The sequence below is a fragment of the Pelophylax lessonae genome (assembly GCF_965119305.1).
Source record: "Pelophylax lessonae genome assembly, chromosome: 8".
NCBI classification, from domain to species: Eukaryota; Metazoa; Chordata; class Amphibia; order Anura; family Ranidae; genus Pelophylax; species Pelophylax lessonae.
In genome coordinates, this window is record NC_138775.1 from 78,888,024 (window position 1) to 78,908,745 (window position 20,722).

Genomic DNA, 20,722 nt, shown 5'->3' on the forward strand with positions numbered 1-20,722 from the left:
TTTATTTATTTTTTTACTAGCGGGACAGAGATATTGCGGTGGACAAATTGGACACCTGACACTTTTTTGGGGACTAGTGACATTAATACAGTGGCCAATGCTAAAAAAATAGAATTTTTGTAAGAACTTACCGTAAAATTATTTTCTCTGAGTCCTCTGACAGTCGCCACCCGATGGTATTAGCCTTCACTAATGGGTAATGGCGCACTCTGCAGGAGCAGGCTAGGCAGATAATTCATTATCAGGTTAATACAAAACCTCAGTACGCCACTAGGGGGCAATCCCTCAGCCATTACCAGAACCCAATCTGATATTACCTCAGTTTGTAGCAAGCAGTACCGGAAGGCAACAACCCCCAGATCCAAAAAAACAGAGGGGCGGGGGCGGTGACTGTCAGAGGACTCAGAAAAAATAATTTTACGGTAAGTTTTTACAAAAATTCTATTTTCTCTTACGTCCTCTGACAGTCACCACCCGATGGTATTAGATTTCACTAATGGGACGTCCCAATGCAGTGCAGGTATGAGGGGTGGGAAAGCAACGCAACCAATTTAGAAGGTAACGCAAATAGTGGGCCAGCAAAAACCTGAGCCTATTGGAAAAAACTGGAACAAACCCAGAAAAGAACACTCCATAAGGATGGACAGTAAAAATAATGTCCCCTTAAACAACTGCCGCACTCAAACTCGTGCGGCCAAAGGAAGCATCCGAAGATGCCAAAACAGCAAGTTTTGAAAAACTTTCGAAAATGTGCACGGACGACCAGGTCGCCACCTTGCACACCTGAGCCACAGACGCCTGATGGCGAAAAGACCAAGAGGCACTAAAGGCACGAGAAGAATAAGCCTTTACCAGGAAAGGAGGAACCTGACCCGTGTTGAGAAAGTCCTGAACAATCGTATGTCTGATTCACACAGAAATGGTCACCGCGGAGGCAGCTGATCCCTTCCGAGGTCCCTGAAGAAGAACAAATAGAAAATCAGACTGCCGAATCGACTCCGTGGCAGACAGGTAGACCTTGACTGCCCGGACCACATCCAGAGAACGCAAGGCAAACTCCTTAGGATGCTTGGATCGTGCACACAACATTTTCTTCATTGAGGTGGAATGAAAAAACCACCGTGGAAGGAAAAGACTGAGTCGGTCGCACAACTACCTTATCTCTATGAAGTACCAGATAAGGAAGAATGGCAGGACAAGGCCGCCAATGCAGACACTCTGCGAGCCGACGTGATAGCCACCAGAAAAGCAACTTTCTGTGACAACACAGACAGAGAAATCTCTCTGATGTTCTCGAAGGGAGTTTTGTTGTAACACTGACAAAACCAATTTAGGTCCCAGGTAAGCTAGAGGGCTCTCCTTGGGGGAGCCAAATGCCGCACCTCTTGAATGAAGGTGCGGACCCAAGATAGTGACGCCAAAGGTCGTTGAAAAAAAGGACGGCCAAGGCCGACAACTGACCCTTAACTGTAGTCAGCACCAGATGCTGATCCACGCCCTTCTGCAGGAAGGCCAAGACCTTGGCCACCGAGAAGGAACGAGGGTGAAAACCATGCACGTTGCACCAAGCGATATACGCTTTCCAGGTGCGGAGAGAAAACGTCCTAGAAGTGGCTTTGCGAACCTTTTAACAAGGTAAGGATGACAGCCTGAGGAAGACTGCTATCCCTCAGGACCTGGCCTTCAAAAGCCATGCCGATAAGGCCAGAGACGGTAAAACAGAATGGAAGATCGGTCCTCGACACAGAAGATAGCGGAAGCCGCCAGCGAGGTTCGACAACCATCTGAACGATGTCCGCGTACCAGGACCGGCGAGGCCCGTCCGGGGCCACCAGAATGAATGACATCCGTTCCGACGCCAACCTGCGGAGGAACCTGGACAACAGTTGAATCTGAGGAAAGGCATACAGCAGCTGACAGCGGTGTCAAGGCACCACAAAAGCGTCCGCGGAATCTGCCAGAGGATCGGCAGTCCTGGCCACGAACCTTACCATCTCTTTGTGGAGAGGGGACACGAAAAAAATCCACGCCTGGGGTCCCCCACCCGGCGCAAAGGAGGTGAACCACCTCCGGATATAGGAACCATTCCCCTAGGTCCAAAGTCTGGCAACTCAGATAGTCCGCCTGCCAGCATTCCACACCCAGAATGAGAATGGCTGAGAATGCAGGTAAATGCGATTCGGCCACTTCCTTGGCCGCCCGGGCACTCCTCGTGCCCCCTCGGTGATTGATATAACCCACAGCCGTGGCATTGTCTGTCTGCACCCGCATCGGACACCCCTGAAGATGAGAAGACCACCGGAACAGACAAAGCTTGAAGGCTCGGAGCTCCAAGACGTTGATCGGTAGCGAAGTCTCCACCGCCGACCACTTCCCCCTGGGCGCAAAGCATGCCCAGAACTCCTCCCCAGTCCGACAGGCTGGCATCCGTGGTGACAATCATCCATAATAGAGGTCGGAAGGACTAACCCTGTGTCAAGGACTTGGCCGGAGCCACCACAGTCGATCCGACCGCACCGGATGACTCAAGGAAATACTCCTTTCCAAGGACTGAGGTGTCCTGTCCCACCTGTCCAGGATCTCCGCTTGCAGAGACCTGGTGTGAAATTGAGCAAACGGAACTGCTTCGAAGGCCGAGACCATCAGGCCCAGAACCCGCATGCAGGTCCAGAAAGAGGAGAGATCGTCATTCCTGAGAGCTCTGATCTCCTCCCGTAGAGTCCCAAGTGTGTCCTCCGGAAGGAAGACCCGAGATTGAGCAGAGTCCAGGACCATCCCTAGGTACTGGAGACGAGTAGAGAGAGTCAGTGCTGACTTCTGAAAAATGACGGTCCACCCGAACTCCTGAAGTGTCTGAACTGTCACGGCCAGATCCTTCACCAAGGTCACACATGAGTTTGACCTTAACAAGAGGTCGTCCAGGTAACCGAGGACCGCAATGCGCCGTAAACGAAGTAAAGCTAGAACCGGAGCCAACACCTTGGTAAAAACCCTGGGAGCCGAAGCGAGACAGAAAGGCAACACCACGAATTGGTAATTCTCCTTAGCCACCGCGAAGCGGAGATATCTCTGATGACCCTCGAAAATAGTGTTACTTATCAGAAAACTGTGAATTATTGGTATCTTACTCCTATTAAATTATCCAAATTTTATCCCTCTCATTCAACTTTATGCTGGAGAACCTTTTAACAAGGTAAGGATGACAGCCTGAGGAAGACCGCTATCCCTCAGGACCTGGCCTTCAACAGCCATGCCGATAAGGCCAGAGACTGTAAAAAAAATCTTCCGATCTCCCATCATTGATTAGAAAATCGTTTTTCAAAAAATCTCCAACATGCCCGATCACTCAAATTCGATGACCGCACGAAAATCGGCCGTTGCTGTGGCGCATTAATGGTGCGAAATTTGAATGAAAATTCTTAGCTAAGATTTTCAAAAGAAATTTTTTTCTAAATTCGACCCATGTATGGCCATCCTAAGTCTTTCACTTGTCAGCAGTGACTTGGCAGTGTTCCAAACACCTAATCTCTAATGTAAACCTAGAGCAGAAGCTCTGGGAGTTGGGAGCAGAATAAGTTTGACTGCCTGACAGAACAGCTTGAATGACTAGAGTGCCTCTGATATGAAATGTGGGGATGAATATCTCCACAGTGCCTGCAGTTAAAGTGTTACTTATCAGAAAACTGTGAATTATTGGTATCTTACTCCTATTAAATTATCCAAATTTTATCCCTCTCATTCAACTTTATGCTGGAGAAATTGTGGTGAACAGGGCACATTGTATCCAAAAATGTGGTCTTGCAAATCAATTAGGTCATTTTTGAATAAAATATTCTCTACAATTTCTGAGATCGTAGAGTATACTATTGTTCCTAATCCCGAATTAGCTATTTTACACTTGACTATACATGAGATCCTGTTTAAATCCAGAGTAATGATTACTCTGTTACTGGTGGCAAAACTTTCAATCACCAGACTGTGGAAATCCCAGAATCCTCCATCTCCGTCTGACACTGTCAACAGTGCGAGATGGAAAAAATTTTGGCTACTATAAACTTGTTAAAAAGAGTATTTAAAGTTAAATGGAGCCCATGGCTGAACCACCCTAGATGAACAGTTTTGGCGGTTTAAAGAATCTTAGGAATCTCTATCTTCCTGTGATGGCTGAACATATGTGTACAGATTACTATTGCTGCCGGGACATTGGGGACTGGTTTAATTTCTTCCCTTCTTTTTTTTTTCTCTTCCCCTTTCTTCTTACTCTGTTAATTCAACTTATTATCCCTGGCTTTAGAATTTTCTTGATATGGCAGGGATTTTGCCTGATAAATTGCTGTTAAGGACTATGGGTTATATGTATAGATTAATTGGCTTCTACAGTACTGACCCCCTTTTTAAGGGGCAAATGCTCATTTGCTTTTTTCATTATTATTACCTACTGTTGTCACCATGTATATAGTTATTTCTGTCCTTCTTGTATTATTAATAAAAACCTTTATAAAGAGATATTGAAATAAAAAGTGTTACTAAACCCACAACAGTAAAATGTCTGTCTGTCTATGCAGTAAAGCATGCTTATTATACTCACTGTGGAACCTAAAGGGTTAATCCTCTGCATTGTGTACAAATGCTGTTTAATCCAGTCTTCTCTGATCCTCCTCTTTTTCCACTGACTCCAGAACAGGTCTGGATAAGACAGAGCCTTTAGAGTCAGGCTGTACATGCTCAGATTGGTGTGTATTGCTAGAGAGTTTTTTTTCTTGGGAGAGTGCATGTGATTAGCACCACAAGGCCAATCAGCACTGTCCAGACAGAGGGTCAGGGGTCCTGGATCCTGATAGGACAGCTCAGTGCAGTAAGAAAACTCCTCCTACAAGCTTTAACCAGGCACTGATAAAAGTCAGAAGACTGCTATATACTGCTGATGAGAAAAGGTATTTAGCCATTTATATTTACTAAAAATATTTAATTCCCATGCTCTGTGTACTGTGGGAGACCAGATATAGTGAATGCATGGTCCTGGGTTTATTAATACTCAATTTAAAGAGGTCAGTGACTGTAATTTACTGTTTGTTAACAATATGTAAATATTTGAATTTCCATAGTCTGACCATGACCACAGGTTCACTGTGTGCAAGAAGCATATGACTTAAATTAAAATGGATATACTTGTATACACTTACCAATAGAAAGACTTAAAGTGGTACCATATGGTTTACCTGCTCTGTACGAGCCTGAATTATGGCCCTGAAAGTACGGGTTGGGGGGGGGGGGGGGGGAGGTCACTTAAGGTTTTGCAATTACTGCCCTGTAAAGTCAATCTCATGCAAACACTGTATGTGTACTAACCAAATCTGCAGATTAGCATTGATGTATGTATGCTACATGTATGTATGTATGTATGTATGTTAAATGTGTGAAAATTCAAAAGCCCAAACTAATGTCTATATGATTTATAATGATTCATAATGATTTGACATTCTTCATGCAGCTTTAATACAATTCCATACTGTGTTGAGCATGTTGCAGCCATTTCCAACAAATGCAGAAAAATATGTATGGCAAATTGTCTATGCAGCTGCTCCAAAAGTCCACTGTGCAAAGTAAAATAAAAAGTCTGGTTGAGAGAAAATTGTGCAATCCTTTGTCAGATCTGTTTTAGCATAAGGGGAAAAAATGCAATGTATCCATTTTAAAAATGAGTGTAAGTGATATTTTCAGGTTGGCAACCCATTGTATGTCTTCTTTGAGAAAGCACTGTGCCCAACACGAAACATGTCAGAATAGAATTTGTTCCTGTTGGGTATTTTTTATAAAGGAAGATTATTTTGCATCTCGGTGTGTGGCATTTCTGTTGCTGATACAATCGATCTTGTTGCTGATACACCACATTGTAGACACCATAACATCTTGTATCATGAAGGACCAAACAGGAACACTTGGCATGCTGGAAGTGAGTTAACATAAACTGCCTAGGCAACAGCCTCTTAGTCAGAGAGGTATCAGTGCCTCAAATTTCACACTGCAGATATAAAGCTGTTAGAAGATTTAAACTAACACCTGGGGATGTCATGTCACTACTGTGCTGCTCACAGTTCCCCTTGGTTGAAACTCAGACATGAGGAAGCAAAGCCCTGCCTCTACCAACATGGCATCCGCTACACACAGAGACACAGTGCAGAACAAGGTATGGCAAATTAGTAATGGGGTAAGATCAATGCAGGGAGACCACACACAGTACTGGCAGCTAGTCATTTGCGCTCTTCCTGCCTGTTTTTTTTTTTAACAGCTTCAAAAGTTTGGTTCCTTTTAAGGCTCTATAACAGGGGTCCTCAAACTACGGCCCTCCAGCTGTTGCTGAACTACACATCCCATGAAGCATTATAAAACTCTGAGATTCACAGACATGACTAGGCATGATGGGAATTGTAGTTCCTGAACAAATGAAGGGCCATAAAATGTATATATATATATATATATATATATATATATACACACACACACACACACACACACACAGTATCTCACAAAAGTGAATACACCCCTCACATGTTTGTAAACATTTGATTATATTTTTTCATGGGACAACACTGAAGAAATGACACTTTGCTACAATGTAAAGTAGTGAGTGTACAGCTTGTATAACAGTGTAAATTTGCTGTCACCTCAAAATAACTCAACACACAGCCATTAATGTCTAAACCGTAGGCAACAAAAGTGAGTACACCCCTAAGTGAAAATGTCCAAATCGGGCCCAGTTAGCCATTTTTCCACCCCCAGTGTCATGTGACTCATTCTTTTTACAAGGTCTCAGGTGTGAATGGGGAGCAGGTGTGTTGGTGTTATCGCTCTCACTCACTCATACTGGTCACGGGAAGTTCAACATGGCACCTCATGGCAAAGAACTCTCTGAGGATCTGAAAAAAATAATTGTTGCTCTACATAAAGATGACCTAGGCTATAGGAAGATTGCCAACACCCTGAAACTGAGCTGCAGCACGGTGGCCAAGACCATACACCGGTGTAAACAGGACCGCTTCCACTCAGAACAGGTCTTGCCATGGTCGACCAAAGAAGTTGAGTGAACGTGCTCAGCGACATATCCAGAGGTTGTCTTTGGAAAATAGACATATGAGTGCTGCCAGCATTGTTGCAGAGGTTGAAGGGGTGGGGGGGTCAGCCTGTCAGTGCTCAGACTATATGCCACACACTGCATCAAATTGGTCTACACGGCTGTCGTCCCAGAAGGAAGCCTGTTTTTAAGAGGTTGTACAAGAAAACACCAAACAAACAGTTTGCTGAAGACAAGCAGACTAAAAACATGGATTACTGGAACCATGTCCTGTGTCTGATGAGACCAAGATAAACGTATTTGGTTCAGATGGTGTCAAGCATGTGTGGCGGCAGCCAGGTGAGGAGTACAAAGACAAGTATGTCTTGCCTACAATCAAGCATGGTGGTGGGAGTGTCATGGTCTGGGGCTGCATGAGTGCTACCGGCACTATGGAGCTACAGATCATTGATGGAACCATAACTGCCAACATGCACTGTGACATACTAAAGCAGAGCATGATCCCCTCCCTTCGGAGATTGGCCGCAGGGCAGTATTCCAACATAACGACCCCAAACACACCTCCAAGACGACCACTGCCTTGCTAAAGAAGCTGAGGGTAAAGGTGATGGACTGGCCAAGCATGTCTCTAGACCTAAACCCTATTGAGCATCTGTGGGGCATCCTCAAATGGAAGCTGGAAGAGCGCAAGGTCTTTAACATCCACCAGCTCCATGATGTCATCATGGAGGAGTGGAAGAGGACTCCAGTGGCAACCTGTGAAGCTCTAGTGAACTCCATGCCCAAGAATGTTAAGGCAGAGCTGTAAAATCATGGTGACCTCTCAAAATATTGACACTTTGGGCCCAATTTGGACATTCTGACTTAGGGGTACACTCACTTTTGTTGCCAGTGGTTTAGACATTAATGGCTGTGTGTTGAGTTATTTTGAGGGGACAGCAAATTTACACTGTTATACAAACTGGTCACTACTTTACATTGTAGCAAAGTTTCATTTCTTCAGTGTTGTCACATGAAAAGATATAATAAAATATTTACAAAAATGTGAGGGGTGTACTCACTTTTGTGAGATACTGTGTGTGTATGTGTGTATGTATATATATATATATTTTTTTTAATCAAAAAATACAAAATGGAAACTAAATAACTATAGAAAGACAGGCTGAATATAACTTAATTTTTAGTAGAACTACAAACAACTACTTCTAAATGTCTATAGCACAGGTGTCAAACACAAGGCCCGCGGGCCGAATATGGCCTGCCAGGACATTTCACGTGGCCCTCGCACCCAGGGCTTTTTTTCAGCTGGAACCTGATGGAACTCTGTTCCACCACCTTTGGCTCTTGCAGATCCTGCCTACCCTGCATGCACTCACAGCAGGGCAAGCAGTGCCAAACAATGATCTCCCTTCAAGCGGGAGGTACTAGAGCCAGGCAGATGAGATGTAAGGAAGCTTTTTGGGGGGTGGGGCACTTTGTAATCCCCATACTCCTGAACTCTTGCACACCACGTACTACTTATCTCTGCACTATGTACATAGCGCATCCATAAACCATGCACTCTGTATGTCATACACTCCTCAACCCTGCAGTCTGTACAATCTGTATGTAGTGAACTCTACACTCTGTACACTGCATACTTCTAAGTATCTAAGTAGATGCATAGTCTTACAGATACAACCGGCCCTTTGAGGACAACCCTAATGCTGATGCGGGCCACAATGAAATTGAGTTTGACACCCCTGTTCTATAGCGTGTATATTCTTCTTTTGAGTAGACCAGAATCTAACCTCGGAGGATGCAGTACAATGTGCTCATAGGTTCAAACACTGCCCTTTATTCAACACAACATCCTAAATATACTGCAATGGGAGGAGGGGGCTGCATAGCACAACTTTATGTCACAAGATGCTGCGGACCAAACCCCCAAATCCCTCATTTTGTCTTCATGGTACTATCCACCAATGTAAAGTGGGGAAATCTTCCTAATGTTGACTAAAACAGCAAAAGCAATCAAACATGTTCTAAATCTGCGCACGCTATCCAAATCTAAAATAAAATTTTCAAAGACCAAGAAAAGCAACAGGTTCTCTTAACATTAGCCCTTAAGCAATATATACTAACATTTCTAGCACTCAGTTCTGCTGAGGTCAAGAAATGGTGGCCATACACTATACGAAAAATCGACCGAAATTCGGTCATTTGGACAGTTCTTTCCTTTTTCAGCCAGTTAATGGGCACAAATCAGTAATTGGTTGTGACGTTTTTGAGCCGAAAATACGAAGGACAAGTTTGGAAATTTTCTGCTGAACGATCAATTTAAAGTGTTTCTCGTCCAAGCTGTTTGCACTAGGCATATGTGAAAAACAAACAAAAAACTGATTTATTCATGTCCATTGAATGATTTATCAGTCATTACATGATGGCAGGATCGTTTACTCTAATGGCTGAGTGTTCGTTTTTTGAAAATGTGTTTGAACGATTTTCGGTATAGTGTATGTCCAGCATAAGTCATATGTACCTCCAAACCCAGTGAGACCAAGCATTTTCTTCATATCCTGTCACTGAACAGAGCAGCAGGGGAGCAAAAGGAAGGTAGGTATATGCTTGCAAAGGGGAATAAAACAAATTTGCTTCTCTGTCCTGAATGGGCAAAATACTGCCCAACCCAGTGGGGGTTGTCATGTTTTGTGGTCTAAATCAGTAAGTGAATAAGCAAGTAATAACTAGTCAGTGATGTCAATGCATCCTAGGGAATGATATACATATTTATATATGGTATCACCCACAGCAACTAATCAGACAAGCAATGGTTTTGTACGTAAGAAAATGTGGTTATCTATAAAAATAAAAAAAAATATGGAGGAGAGGATGTTGGGCTATGCTGCCTACACAGGGAAGTTGCAAATAACTAATTTTGGGAGTATTTATCCCTGTGGTCTAGGCTAGTAAAATTTGTCTCTACAGACTTGGCAACAGCTTCACTACTGAAGTTTATTTGACTAGAGTGCAAATTATACTGTGTCCTGAGCAGCTTCTCAATAAGCTCCTGACAATGTGTCTCCGCAATGATGAACAGCTTAGAGACTCCTGTCATCGGATACAGCAGAGAGCCGTATGAAATGCTTGTGTAGTGCTGCAATCAAGGTCTGTGGAGTCAGGTGGAAGCTATGTTAAGCAATGAGGTAAGCGCAGTCTTCAAATAGCTCCCAGAGTAACTTGAATCACCTCTCTATTATTAGTCGGCTCAGGCCAGCGAGATTTACAGCACGAGGAATTGGATCCGGCAACACTCTTTCCACAAGATATATATACGCATAATCAAGAATAGTCGCGGTTTAACAATAGGCAGCTTTAGAGCAGACTACCCGATTGTGTTCACAAAGAAACATGAACAAAGCAGAAATAGTTGCGCAGAATACAACAAACCGCAATCTGTTTTTGAGATTGCATTTTGACCTGTTTTAGAAAAATCTAGTGGAATTTATAGCTATGGGCAACATTTCTACTTTCTTCAGTGCAATTTTTTATTATTTTGTTAAAGTGTGTCTAAACCCAACCATTTTATATATCGCACCTTACCAGAACATTTTCAGCAGGCACAGGAAATACGTGTTGATCTTGCAAGAAATGTAGAGTCCTGGTCGCTTCCTGTGCGCTTAAAAGAAAGTACAAAGAACAGTCTGGGGAAGTAATAATGGGAGTCTTAGACAACCCTTTTAGAATTCTGCTGATTTTCAGGGCTGATTATTTTTATTCTAGGAGCATGAGGAAAAACTAAGACACTTGTTCCCCATTGGGTTTGCTTTACTTCTGATTGACAGCGCATGGCAGTTTGGAGATTGATAGCTGCTATTTTGTTCAATATCAGCTTTTGAATCCACCCACTGCTGTGGGGTCTCAATCAAAAGTAAAGTGGACCCGGTAGGGAAATAGTCTCTCAGTACCTATTCTAGCTTGGCCCACCAGGCTCTGCCCACCCAGTGACAGGTCATTTCTTAAATATGGGCATTGCCATATTTGGGTAATGACATCCCCTGTATCCCAGGTCCCTTTTCTTACATTTAGCTTTTGGCCCCACTGCAATGGATCATTTTCAAGCCTCCTGGAGTTGGGCTTTAAAGTTTCAGTAGTTAGAATTACCTGAATTTGCTGCATGTGTTAGTAATGTTACCAACACTAGAGTAAATGCTTGCCTGAATAAGGCACAGGTAGTTCTTAAGAAAACTAACTCCAGAAAATTGTCATTGGGACAGAGTATTTTTATTATATAAACTACTACTCCCATCGATACACCATGAATTGGAGATAAACAAGGGCAGACATGTTTGCAGTTTTAGTATATCAACTATGGTGGCCACCCAAGATATAGGAGAAATAAAAGTGTAGCCACCCAGAGAAGGGAATTGTGTTATAGAAAGGATTATAAGGGTTAAAAATAAAAAAAACACAAAAAAAAAAGAAAAAAGAAAAAGAATGCAGTCATAAATTAATGCAGTCATCAAAGAGCTGTTAAGCTGTATTCAATTACATTTTTCTTTTTGAGTATAGATACTCTTTAATGAAACCAATCAAACAGCCAACTACACTGTTAATATATATACATTTACTATTTTACCAGCCAAAGAACTTGTATTTCTGGCTTCTCCTGTGCTCCACACCTCTTCTAGTCTGTAAGATCACCCTGCTACTTCTTAGGTTTAGCATTAGTCAGACTTCCTGACTTTACGAACACTTTTCAAAGTGTGTAAGCAAAGGACATACTCCTACCAATGCTTCAAATTACATGGACGATGAAGAATTATTAAGAAGAAAAGATTGAATAAACCCACAAGTTTTTTTTTTTTTTTTTCATTGTTACTTTTTCTTTATAATGGCTTTTAAAAATAACAGATAAGGTCTAGTATTAATATACCACACTGGTTATAACTTCTGACCAATTAGGAAAAAAGTGGGATTTGATTTTAAAAAAAAGAGAGCCCCTCTAAATAAAAAATGCAGCTCAGAGATATATAGCTGTGCTCATAAGTTTATACACCCGCAGACATCTGTAAAATGTGAACCATTTTGTAAGAAAACAGAAAACATGAGTGATTCAGAAAGAAAACATTTCTTTTTTTTTTTAATATGATTAAAATTCAGTCATTAAAGTGATTGTAAAGTCTCTCTCTCTCTTTTTTTTTTTTTTTTAGTTATACATACTAAATATGTTATACTTACTTTCTCTGTTCTGTGCAGTGGTTTTGCACAGAGCAGCCCAAATCCTCCTCTTTTTGGGTCCCTCTTCGCTGCTCCTGTCAAGTGCCCCAACAGCAAGCAGCTTGCTATGGGGGCACCTGAGCGGAGCTGCAGCTCAATGTGTCCATTCAGACCCACCCCCTCTCTCTCCTGAATGGCTAACTGGCTTTGATTGACAGCAGCGGGCATCAATGGCGCCGCTGCTGGGTCTCAACCAATCCGGAAGGGAGAGTTCCGGACGGCCGAGGGACTTGTGGACATTGCTGGAAAGAGATGGGGCTCAGGTAAGTATTAGGGAGTGCTTGGGCGGCTGTTACACAGAGAAGGCTTTTTATCTTAATGCATAAAATGCATTAAGATAAAAAACCTTCCTGGCTTTACAACTCCTTTAAGCAACTTAAACAATAAATGGAAAAAAATGCCCTGTTTAAAAGTTTCAATGATGGCTTGCAGTTTGGTATAGTTGTGACTGAGACCCTCTATTAAAACTGTATTCTTCTTGGCAAAAGGCCTTCAGATCCTGAAAATGTTTTAGGTGTCTAGCATGAATTGCATGTTTGAGATTTACCCAAAGTGGCCCAATGATGTTTGTAGAACCTTCACTTTTTTTCTGCTGCAACTACTTGTACTTTGGATCACTGTCATGTTGGAAAGTCTAAGTGCTTCCCATGCGCCGCTTCTGGGCTGATAAAGGCAAATTTTCCTTCAATATTTTCTAATATTATTCTACATTCATCTCACCATCAGGTTTAATGAAATTCCTTGTGTTGCTGTAGATCACACAACCCCAAGAGATGTACCTCCATGCTTCAAGGTAGAAATGGTGTAGGCTTTGATTACAAACATAGCATTTATAGATATGATTACGAAATTACATTTTTGTCTCATTACTCTAAGGCTCCATTCACAACAGGCCTTTTTATGAGTGTTTTTCAGCTCCAAAAACGCTCAAAAAAAACGTTCCAAAACGCCCAACAAGTAAAACCCCATTCATTTAAATGGCCCCTGTTCACATCTGAGCGTTTTGCAAAACACCTGTAGCTGAAAAAAGTACATGAGCTTCTTTTTGGGCTGATTACCAGCGTTTTGGATAGATGTCAATGCCTGCCTTCAAAAACGCCTGAAAATCACGGTAAAATCGCGGTAAAACGCTACGCTCAAGTGTGAATGCAGCCTAAATGATTGTGTTCCAGACATCGAGACTTTTTTTTAAAAGTGCAGCTTGATGTATCAAAAGTGGGTTATTTTGTGCTGCAAAAATGGCTAACATTTTACAAATTCTGTCGGGCTAAGTAAACGTATGCGTACAACTATGGCATTAGTGCTTCCTAGGTCAGGTCACTGTTCACTGTGTAGCTGTGTTGATCTTAATGCACTGTGAAGAAGGTGGAGGAAAAAAAAGTGACAGAGGAAGCCAAATTGCTGAATCAATTAGCTAAACTACTTAATCAGAGGCTACATGCATCACATGTCTGATTGTGCAGTGTGAATAATGTGTCTATATCACAAGACTGACTGTAAAGAATTAAAAGTCCTTTGGCAGAAAATTCAGCAACCCTGTATTTATTTTGACTATTTTTATATTTTTTGCCTGAAGGTTTGAATGAAATTGGTAATTAAGTATACTTAAAGTTAAAAGAAAGCATAGCTTTGATCCATATTCCCCCTGTTCCCCTCAACCATATGTTGTCTTGGTCCTTTTTTTTTTTTAGCTACTGCTCCTTTGCTAGACACGATCACACAACCCTAGTGTGCAGTTGGGAGATTGGGAATCAGTACAAAAAGGTGGGTTTCACTACGCTACAATATATTTTATAAGCATTCTACACTCAGCTATTTAAAGCGGAGTTCCACCCGAAATTTATACTTACCTCCATTTTCTCGCTCCCGGTCACCTGAAAAACAAATGGATAATCGCAATTTTTTTTTTTTTTTCACTTACCTTTTAGAGAAAATATACTCACCTTACTTCCTTCTTCCTCCCCTCGGCGGCCACGGCGATTCGTCACTTCCTGGCTTTTGCAATGATTCCTGGGAGCTGAACGTCATCGCTCCCAGGAATCATTGCGCCTGCACCGGCCCCGACGTCAGTTCCGGGGCGCGCACGTCATCCCCTTCTAAACAGCTTCTGGGCATGCCCAGAAGCTGTGGAGGGATGACGCGCGCGACCCGGAAGTGACGTCGGGGCCGGTGCAGTGCATCGTGGGACCGAAGAAGGAGGAAGAGGACCGAAGAGGACGCGGAAGAGGATCGTGCTGGCTTCAAGCTGCCCACACCTGAGATGGCAGCGCTGGAGAAGACAATTTCAAGGTAAGTATATCTCCTGAAAGGTAAGTGCAACCCGGGACAGATCAGAGGCTAGCCATTGTGGAATGTGCTAGCCCTGACTGTCCCGGGGGTATTTTTGTAAAAAAATGTATAACCAGGGTGGAACTCCGCTTTAAGCAATGTCCATATTTTAAAGATGCAGTATTCTTTTAACCACCTCCTTCCCAAGGCTATTCTGACACTTCGCTCCTACTGAAAACATCTACTTTTTTTTGCTGGAAAATTAAAAACCCAATTCCAAAAAAGTTGGGACACTGTACAAATTGTGAGTAAAAGAGGAATGGACTAATTTACAAATCTCATAAACTTATATTTTATTCACAATATAATATAGATAACATATCAAATGTTGAAAGTGAGACATTTTCAAATGTCATGCCAAATATTGTCTCATTTTGGATTTCATGAGAGCTACACATTCCAAAAAAGTTGGGACAGGTAGCAATAAGAGGCTGGAAAAGTTAAATGAACATATAAGGAACAGCTGGAGGACCAATTAGGTCAATTGGCAAATAGGTCAATCGGTAACATGATAGGGTATAAAAAGAACCTTTCAGAGTGGCAGTGTCTCTCAGAAGTCAAGATGGGCAGAGGATCAACAATTCCCCCAATGCTGCGGTGAAAAATAGTGGAGCAATATCAGAAAGGGGTTTCTCAGAGAAAAATTGCAAAGAGTTTGAAGTTATCATCATCTACAGTGCACAAGATCATCCAAAGATTCAGAGAATCTGGAACAATCTCTGTGCGTAAGGGTCAAGGCCGGAAAACCCATACTGGATGCCCATGATCTTTGGGCCCTTATATGGCACTGCATCACATACAGGAATGCTACTGTAATGGAAATCCCAACATGGGCTCAGGAATACTTCCAGAAAACATTGTCGGTAAACAAAATCCACCGTGCCATTTGCCGTTGCCGGTTTAAACTCTATAGGCCAAAAAAGAACGCAATATCTAAACATAATCCAGAAGGGCAGGTATTTTCTCTGGGCCAAGGCTCATTTATAATGGACTGTGGCAAAGTGGAAAACTGTTCTGTGGTCAGATGAATCAAAATTTGAAGTTATTTTTGGAAAACTGGGGCGCCATGTCATCCGGAATAAAGAGGACAAGGACAACCCAAGTTGTTATCAGCGCTCAGTTCAGAAGCCTGCATCTCTGATGGTATGGGGTTGCATGAGTGCGTGTGGCATGGGCAGCTTACACATCTGGAAAGGCGCCATCAATGCTGAAAGGTATATCCATGTTCTAGAACAACTTATGCTCCCATCCAGACGTCGTCTCTTTCAGGGAAGACCTTGCATTTTCCAACATGAAAATGCCAGACCACATACTGCATCAATTACAACATCATGGCTGCATAGAAGAAGGATCCGAGTACTGAAATGGCCAGCCTGCAGTCCAGATCTTTCACCCATAGAAAACATTTGGCGCATCATAAAGAGGAAGATGCGACAAAAGACCTAAGACAGTTGAGCAACTAGAAGCCTGTATTAGACAAGAATGGGACAACATTCCTATTCCTAAACTTGAGCTCCGCGGGGAGCCAGTGGAGGGATCTTTAGGAGGCCTGACGAGTAACGTCAGGAGGGATTGTATTGTATGTAATGTACATAAGATGTATATAATGTAATAAGATGTCTGTATGTTTTGAAGGAAGCAAAGTATTGGTGTTGTGATATGAAATATGGTTCCTCCCCCCAATGTTAAAGGTAAAGGGGGGGTGGGAGGGGGGTTTCACGGGGGCATAATTTCCCCCTTTTTTTTTTTTTTTTTTTCTCTCCCTTCTCTAAATGAGAAGAAGGGTCATACACCGCTCACTTATTCTTCCTGATGAGGAAGTCTTATAGGATTTTCCCTTTTTTTTTTTTTTTTATCACCTAGAGTATGATCACGAGGTGTGACAAGTTTGGCACGGTTTGGGGCATGAGATTATAGGGAACACTATTATGTTTTTGTTGTGATATGTGCGGAGGAATTTATATATTGTGGGTGGGATGTGGGGTTTTTTTTTTTTTTCTCTCCCGCACCTTGAGTACGGACACGTTGGTAGATAAGTATAAGTATGTCACGGATGAGGGTAATATACGAACATGTTTTTCTGTTTTTTAGGTTTCCTCTGAGTTTTGCCTGGAGGAATTCCGCTCACTTATTCTTCCTGATGAGGAAGTCTTATAGGATTTTTTTTTTTTTTTTCGCAACAGGAGGGATAACGGGGGGGGGAGGGGCCAGGAGAATGTTTTGGATTGTGATTGTATATATGTAAGTAATAATATGTAATGTATTGAAAACAATAAAAACTCGTGAATTAAAAAAAAAACTTGAGCAACTTGTCTCCTCAGTCCCCAGACATTTACAGACTGTTATTAAAAGAAAAGGGGATGTCACACAGTGGTAAACAAGGCCTTGTCCCAACTTTTTTGAGATGTGTTGATGCCATGAAATTTAAAATTAACCTATTTTTTCCTTAAAATGATACATTTTATCAGGTTAAACATTTGATATGTCATCTATGTTGTATTCTGAATAGAATATTGAAATTTGAAACTTTCACATCATTGCATTCTGTTTTTAGTCACAATTTGTACAGTGTTCCAACTTTTTTGGAATTGGGTTTGTACTCAGAACCCCAAACATTATATATTTTTTCTTTTAGTAGAGACCCTATATAATAAAATGGTGTGTGTTGCAATTTTTTATGTTTCACGGTATTTGCGCAGCGCTTTTTCAAACGCAATTTTTTTGGAGAAAAAAAAACACATTCATGGAAAAAAAAAAAAAAAAAACAGTAAAGTTAGCCCAATTTTTTGTATAATGTAAAAGATGATGTTACGTCGAGTAAATAGATACCCAACATGTCACGCTTTAAAATTGCGTCTGCCCGTGGAATGGCGGCAAACTACGGTACTTAAAATTCTCCATAGGTGAACTTTTAAACGCCTTTACAGGTTACCAGTTTAGAGTGGCACAAGAGGTCTGGTGGTAGAATTATTGCTCTCGCTCTGGCATTCGCAACAATACCTCACGTGTGGTGTGATCATCGTTTACATATGCACGTAGGTGTTCGCATTTGCGTGTAAAATTAGCCACTCAGATCACTTCTCTTTGAAAGGGGATCGCCGGCTGAAAATAATGGTACTGGGATGATGCCTGTAGATGCAAGCATCATCCCGGTATAACCACTGAAACCCAAGGGCGTACAGGTATACCCTTGGGCAGGAAGTGGTTAAGTAATAAAAAAAGATTTAATTTCCTGCAAATCAGATTTTCTGGGGAACTCCTCCCTTTGTTTAAGTTTCTTCTGCCACTAGTGAGCAAGCAATTTAAACCAAATGGGTATTTATTAAAACCCCCTAAATATACTTGGACTATTGGATAGAAATTGACCTTGCATCCAGGGACACATCCAAGGCTGTATATAAGAATATAAACAGGTATTTGGTATGTAATTGAACTTTGGGACAAAAGCCATACAACTAGTGAGCCCAAAAGAATTGCAGTTAATGTTGCAGTTAACATTGGAGTAGATTTACTAAAACCAGAAAGTCAAAATCAGGTGCAGCTGTGCAGGGTAACCAATCAACTTCTAACCTCAGCTTGTTTAATTAAGCTTTGACAATAAAATCTGGACACTGATTGGTTTCTATGTAGAGCTGCACCAGATTTTTCACTCTTTAGTTTTAGGAAATCAACATCTGTATGTCCAAAAACTCTGTGTTCAGGATCTGAATTCAGCTGATCTGTTCTCACCAGGCAATACTCAAACTAGAAACCACACCACAAATCTCAGGGTGTATGACAACAAACTGTCTGTCCCCGAAACTCCACAATGTTGTCCACCACCACCAAGTAAGTTGTCCACCACCAATGAAAACTATGAAGTTTGCTTCTGACTGGCTAGCTCAGCTTCATTGGCAACTCACTGACTGACTCAACAGAAAAAAGATTTCAGAATAGGTTCCTTTTATTATGCCAGGTTTTATGTATTAAACATATTTCCAAATAACAGAAATTACTGTAGGTACAACAACTTGAACTCCACACCATTAATCTTGTACCATCACTAAGGCACATTAAGTACATTTTTGTGGTTAATTATAGCTATCTTAACATAAAAAACAGGTTTAACCACTTTACAGCAATCTGAAAAAAAATGTAGGAAAAGTCATAAAAACTTAGAGGTAATTTTGTCTCAAGTACATTATTCAACATATAAAACAAACTTGTTAAAGTAGAACTATGGGCAAAACTTTTTTTTGTCAATTTTGGATAGAGTAAGAGGGTTATAACCCTGGTCAGTTTTTTTCCCGCCTTCTGTGTCCTATTGTGGATATTTCCCATTACTTCCTGTCCCACAGCCAAACAGGAAGTGAGAGGAAATCTTTGCAGATCTAGTGTCCACATTGGAAGATTTCCCCTCTATTATTTTTCTGGGGTCAACCCAAAATTTGGGATTTTCTTTTATGTTCACTTTCAATGATAATAGTAAACAGGATAAATAGAGAGGGTGAATGTCTTTAACGGGGACATAGACAACAATAAAAAGCTGACAAGCGTTCTAATCCCTCTGCACTCTGTCCAAAAATAAAAACAAAGTTTTGCCTTTAGTTATACTTTAATGGCTTATACACAAAGAACCCCCAACAGCATATAGAGGTCAAAGGGTCAGCAATGCTTAAAGTGATATAAACCCTAATTTTGTAGGCACTTTCTCAGCTGCTTTTTTCCACTTACTGGGTACATGGTTTCTTTACCTTTTAATCCTTGCCTATGTTCCTGTTTAAGCTGCTGCCATAATCACTGCCCCTAGGTTTCCTGTTTGAATGTGGCTCTTTTCTCCTGCTGCATCCTATGAAGCCACCCTTGTATGCAGGGACTAGAGCTGTGTTTCGATACACTGTGTGCACATCAATAGAAACAGTCTTGTAGCCTAGGATGCTACTTTTCTTTCCTCCTCCAAGCTAACAGACTGACTGGAGATTGCACTGTCAACTATCATCTTTTTTTGTAAAAAACAGAAGTTCAGAAAAGCAGCACAGAGAGAGGAATTTTAACATATAGTTTAACGGGGTAATGTTATTGTCTTGTGCTCAATGTGGTAAGCTAAAAAACACAGTTTAAAAATGCTTTAAAAAAGCATAGCAATGTTTCATATAGGCTTAAAGAATGTCTCTATATCTAAAAACAAACACAGCACATTAGGTCAATATCTGACACACTGAGCATAAAATGATATAAAAGGTAAATGTCTGCTACAGATTTATAGTACCCTTTTCTCATTGTAGTGTGAACAGCCAAATATTTGCCCTGAACATGCATGTTGATATGTGAGAAGTAACTTGCCATATTGCTGCAAAAAAATTCACAGCAATTCAATTGTACTTTAGAGCATAGAACCAACAGAATGGAGACCCATTATATATATGAAAGAAAATAAATTCTGACCTCTGCAGCCTGTGTCTCTTGATGCAGCAAAGTAAGACCCGTTAAATCTTCAAGGAAGGAATGTGAAGAGTTAAAAACCTTAGCCAAGAAGTCGAATCTTTCTTTTTTATATTGATCAATCACCTAGAAAAAAAAGAATACCATTATTCATGCATATCCAAATTGCTTACTTGAAGGTGAAGATTATAATCACCTAATCAATCAATTTCACATTTAATAGCTTGCTCTGCCAAACTCCTTGCTAGTCCAGTCTGTTCACTTCTTTCAGTTCTTAAGTCTGTACTGTCCTAGTAGAGAAGGCCTGGAGAGAAACTGAATGACCTTTTATTTTGTAAAGAGCTTCGCTGATTAAAAAATTATAAAAATTATAAAACCATTCAAACAATCCATTGTGTTTTTCCATAAGCAGAGGAGGAGTTCTTCAATTGCAAAAATGCACATATTGCATGTTTACAGGCACTTCTATTGAAGTCTAGGGGACCAAATACGCTAAAAAAAAAAAAACAGGCACCTGAAGAATGGGACCTCCCCCTCCTTTTGAGTGCTTTATGCCTTGTTTGCTGCCTTATGAAGACACTGGGGCGAAGCCTTTGAATGCGTGTCCCCCCGTCTTCTACTCTTTTGGTCCCCCGTGCCCCC

At 41.4% G+C, this 20,722-nt stretch overlaps 1 protein-coding gene across 2 annotated transcripts in view; it reads right to left on the reverse strand.

Moving 5' to 3' along the window:
* ATG7 (autophagy related 7) overlaps window positions 1–20,722 on the reverse strand; it is a 460,198-nt gene that overhangs the window by 257,737 nt on the left and 181,739 nt on the right. For both annotated transcript variants that reach the window (XM_082264764.1, XM_082264763.1), the window contains exon 18: window positions 20,084–20,206. In XM_082264764.1, the coding sequence (XP_082120890.1) occupies window positions 20,084–20,206 (123 nt within the window). The remainder of the gene's footprint in view (window positions 1–20,083; window positions 20,207–20,722) is intronic.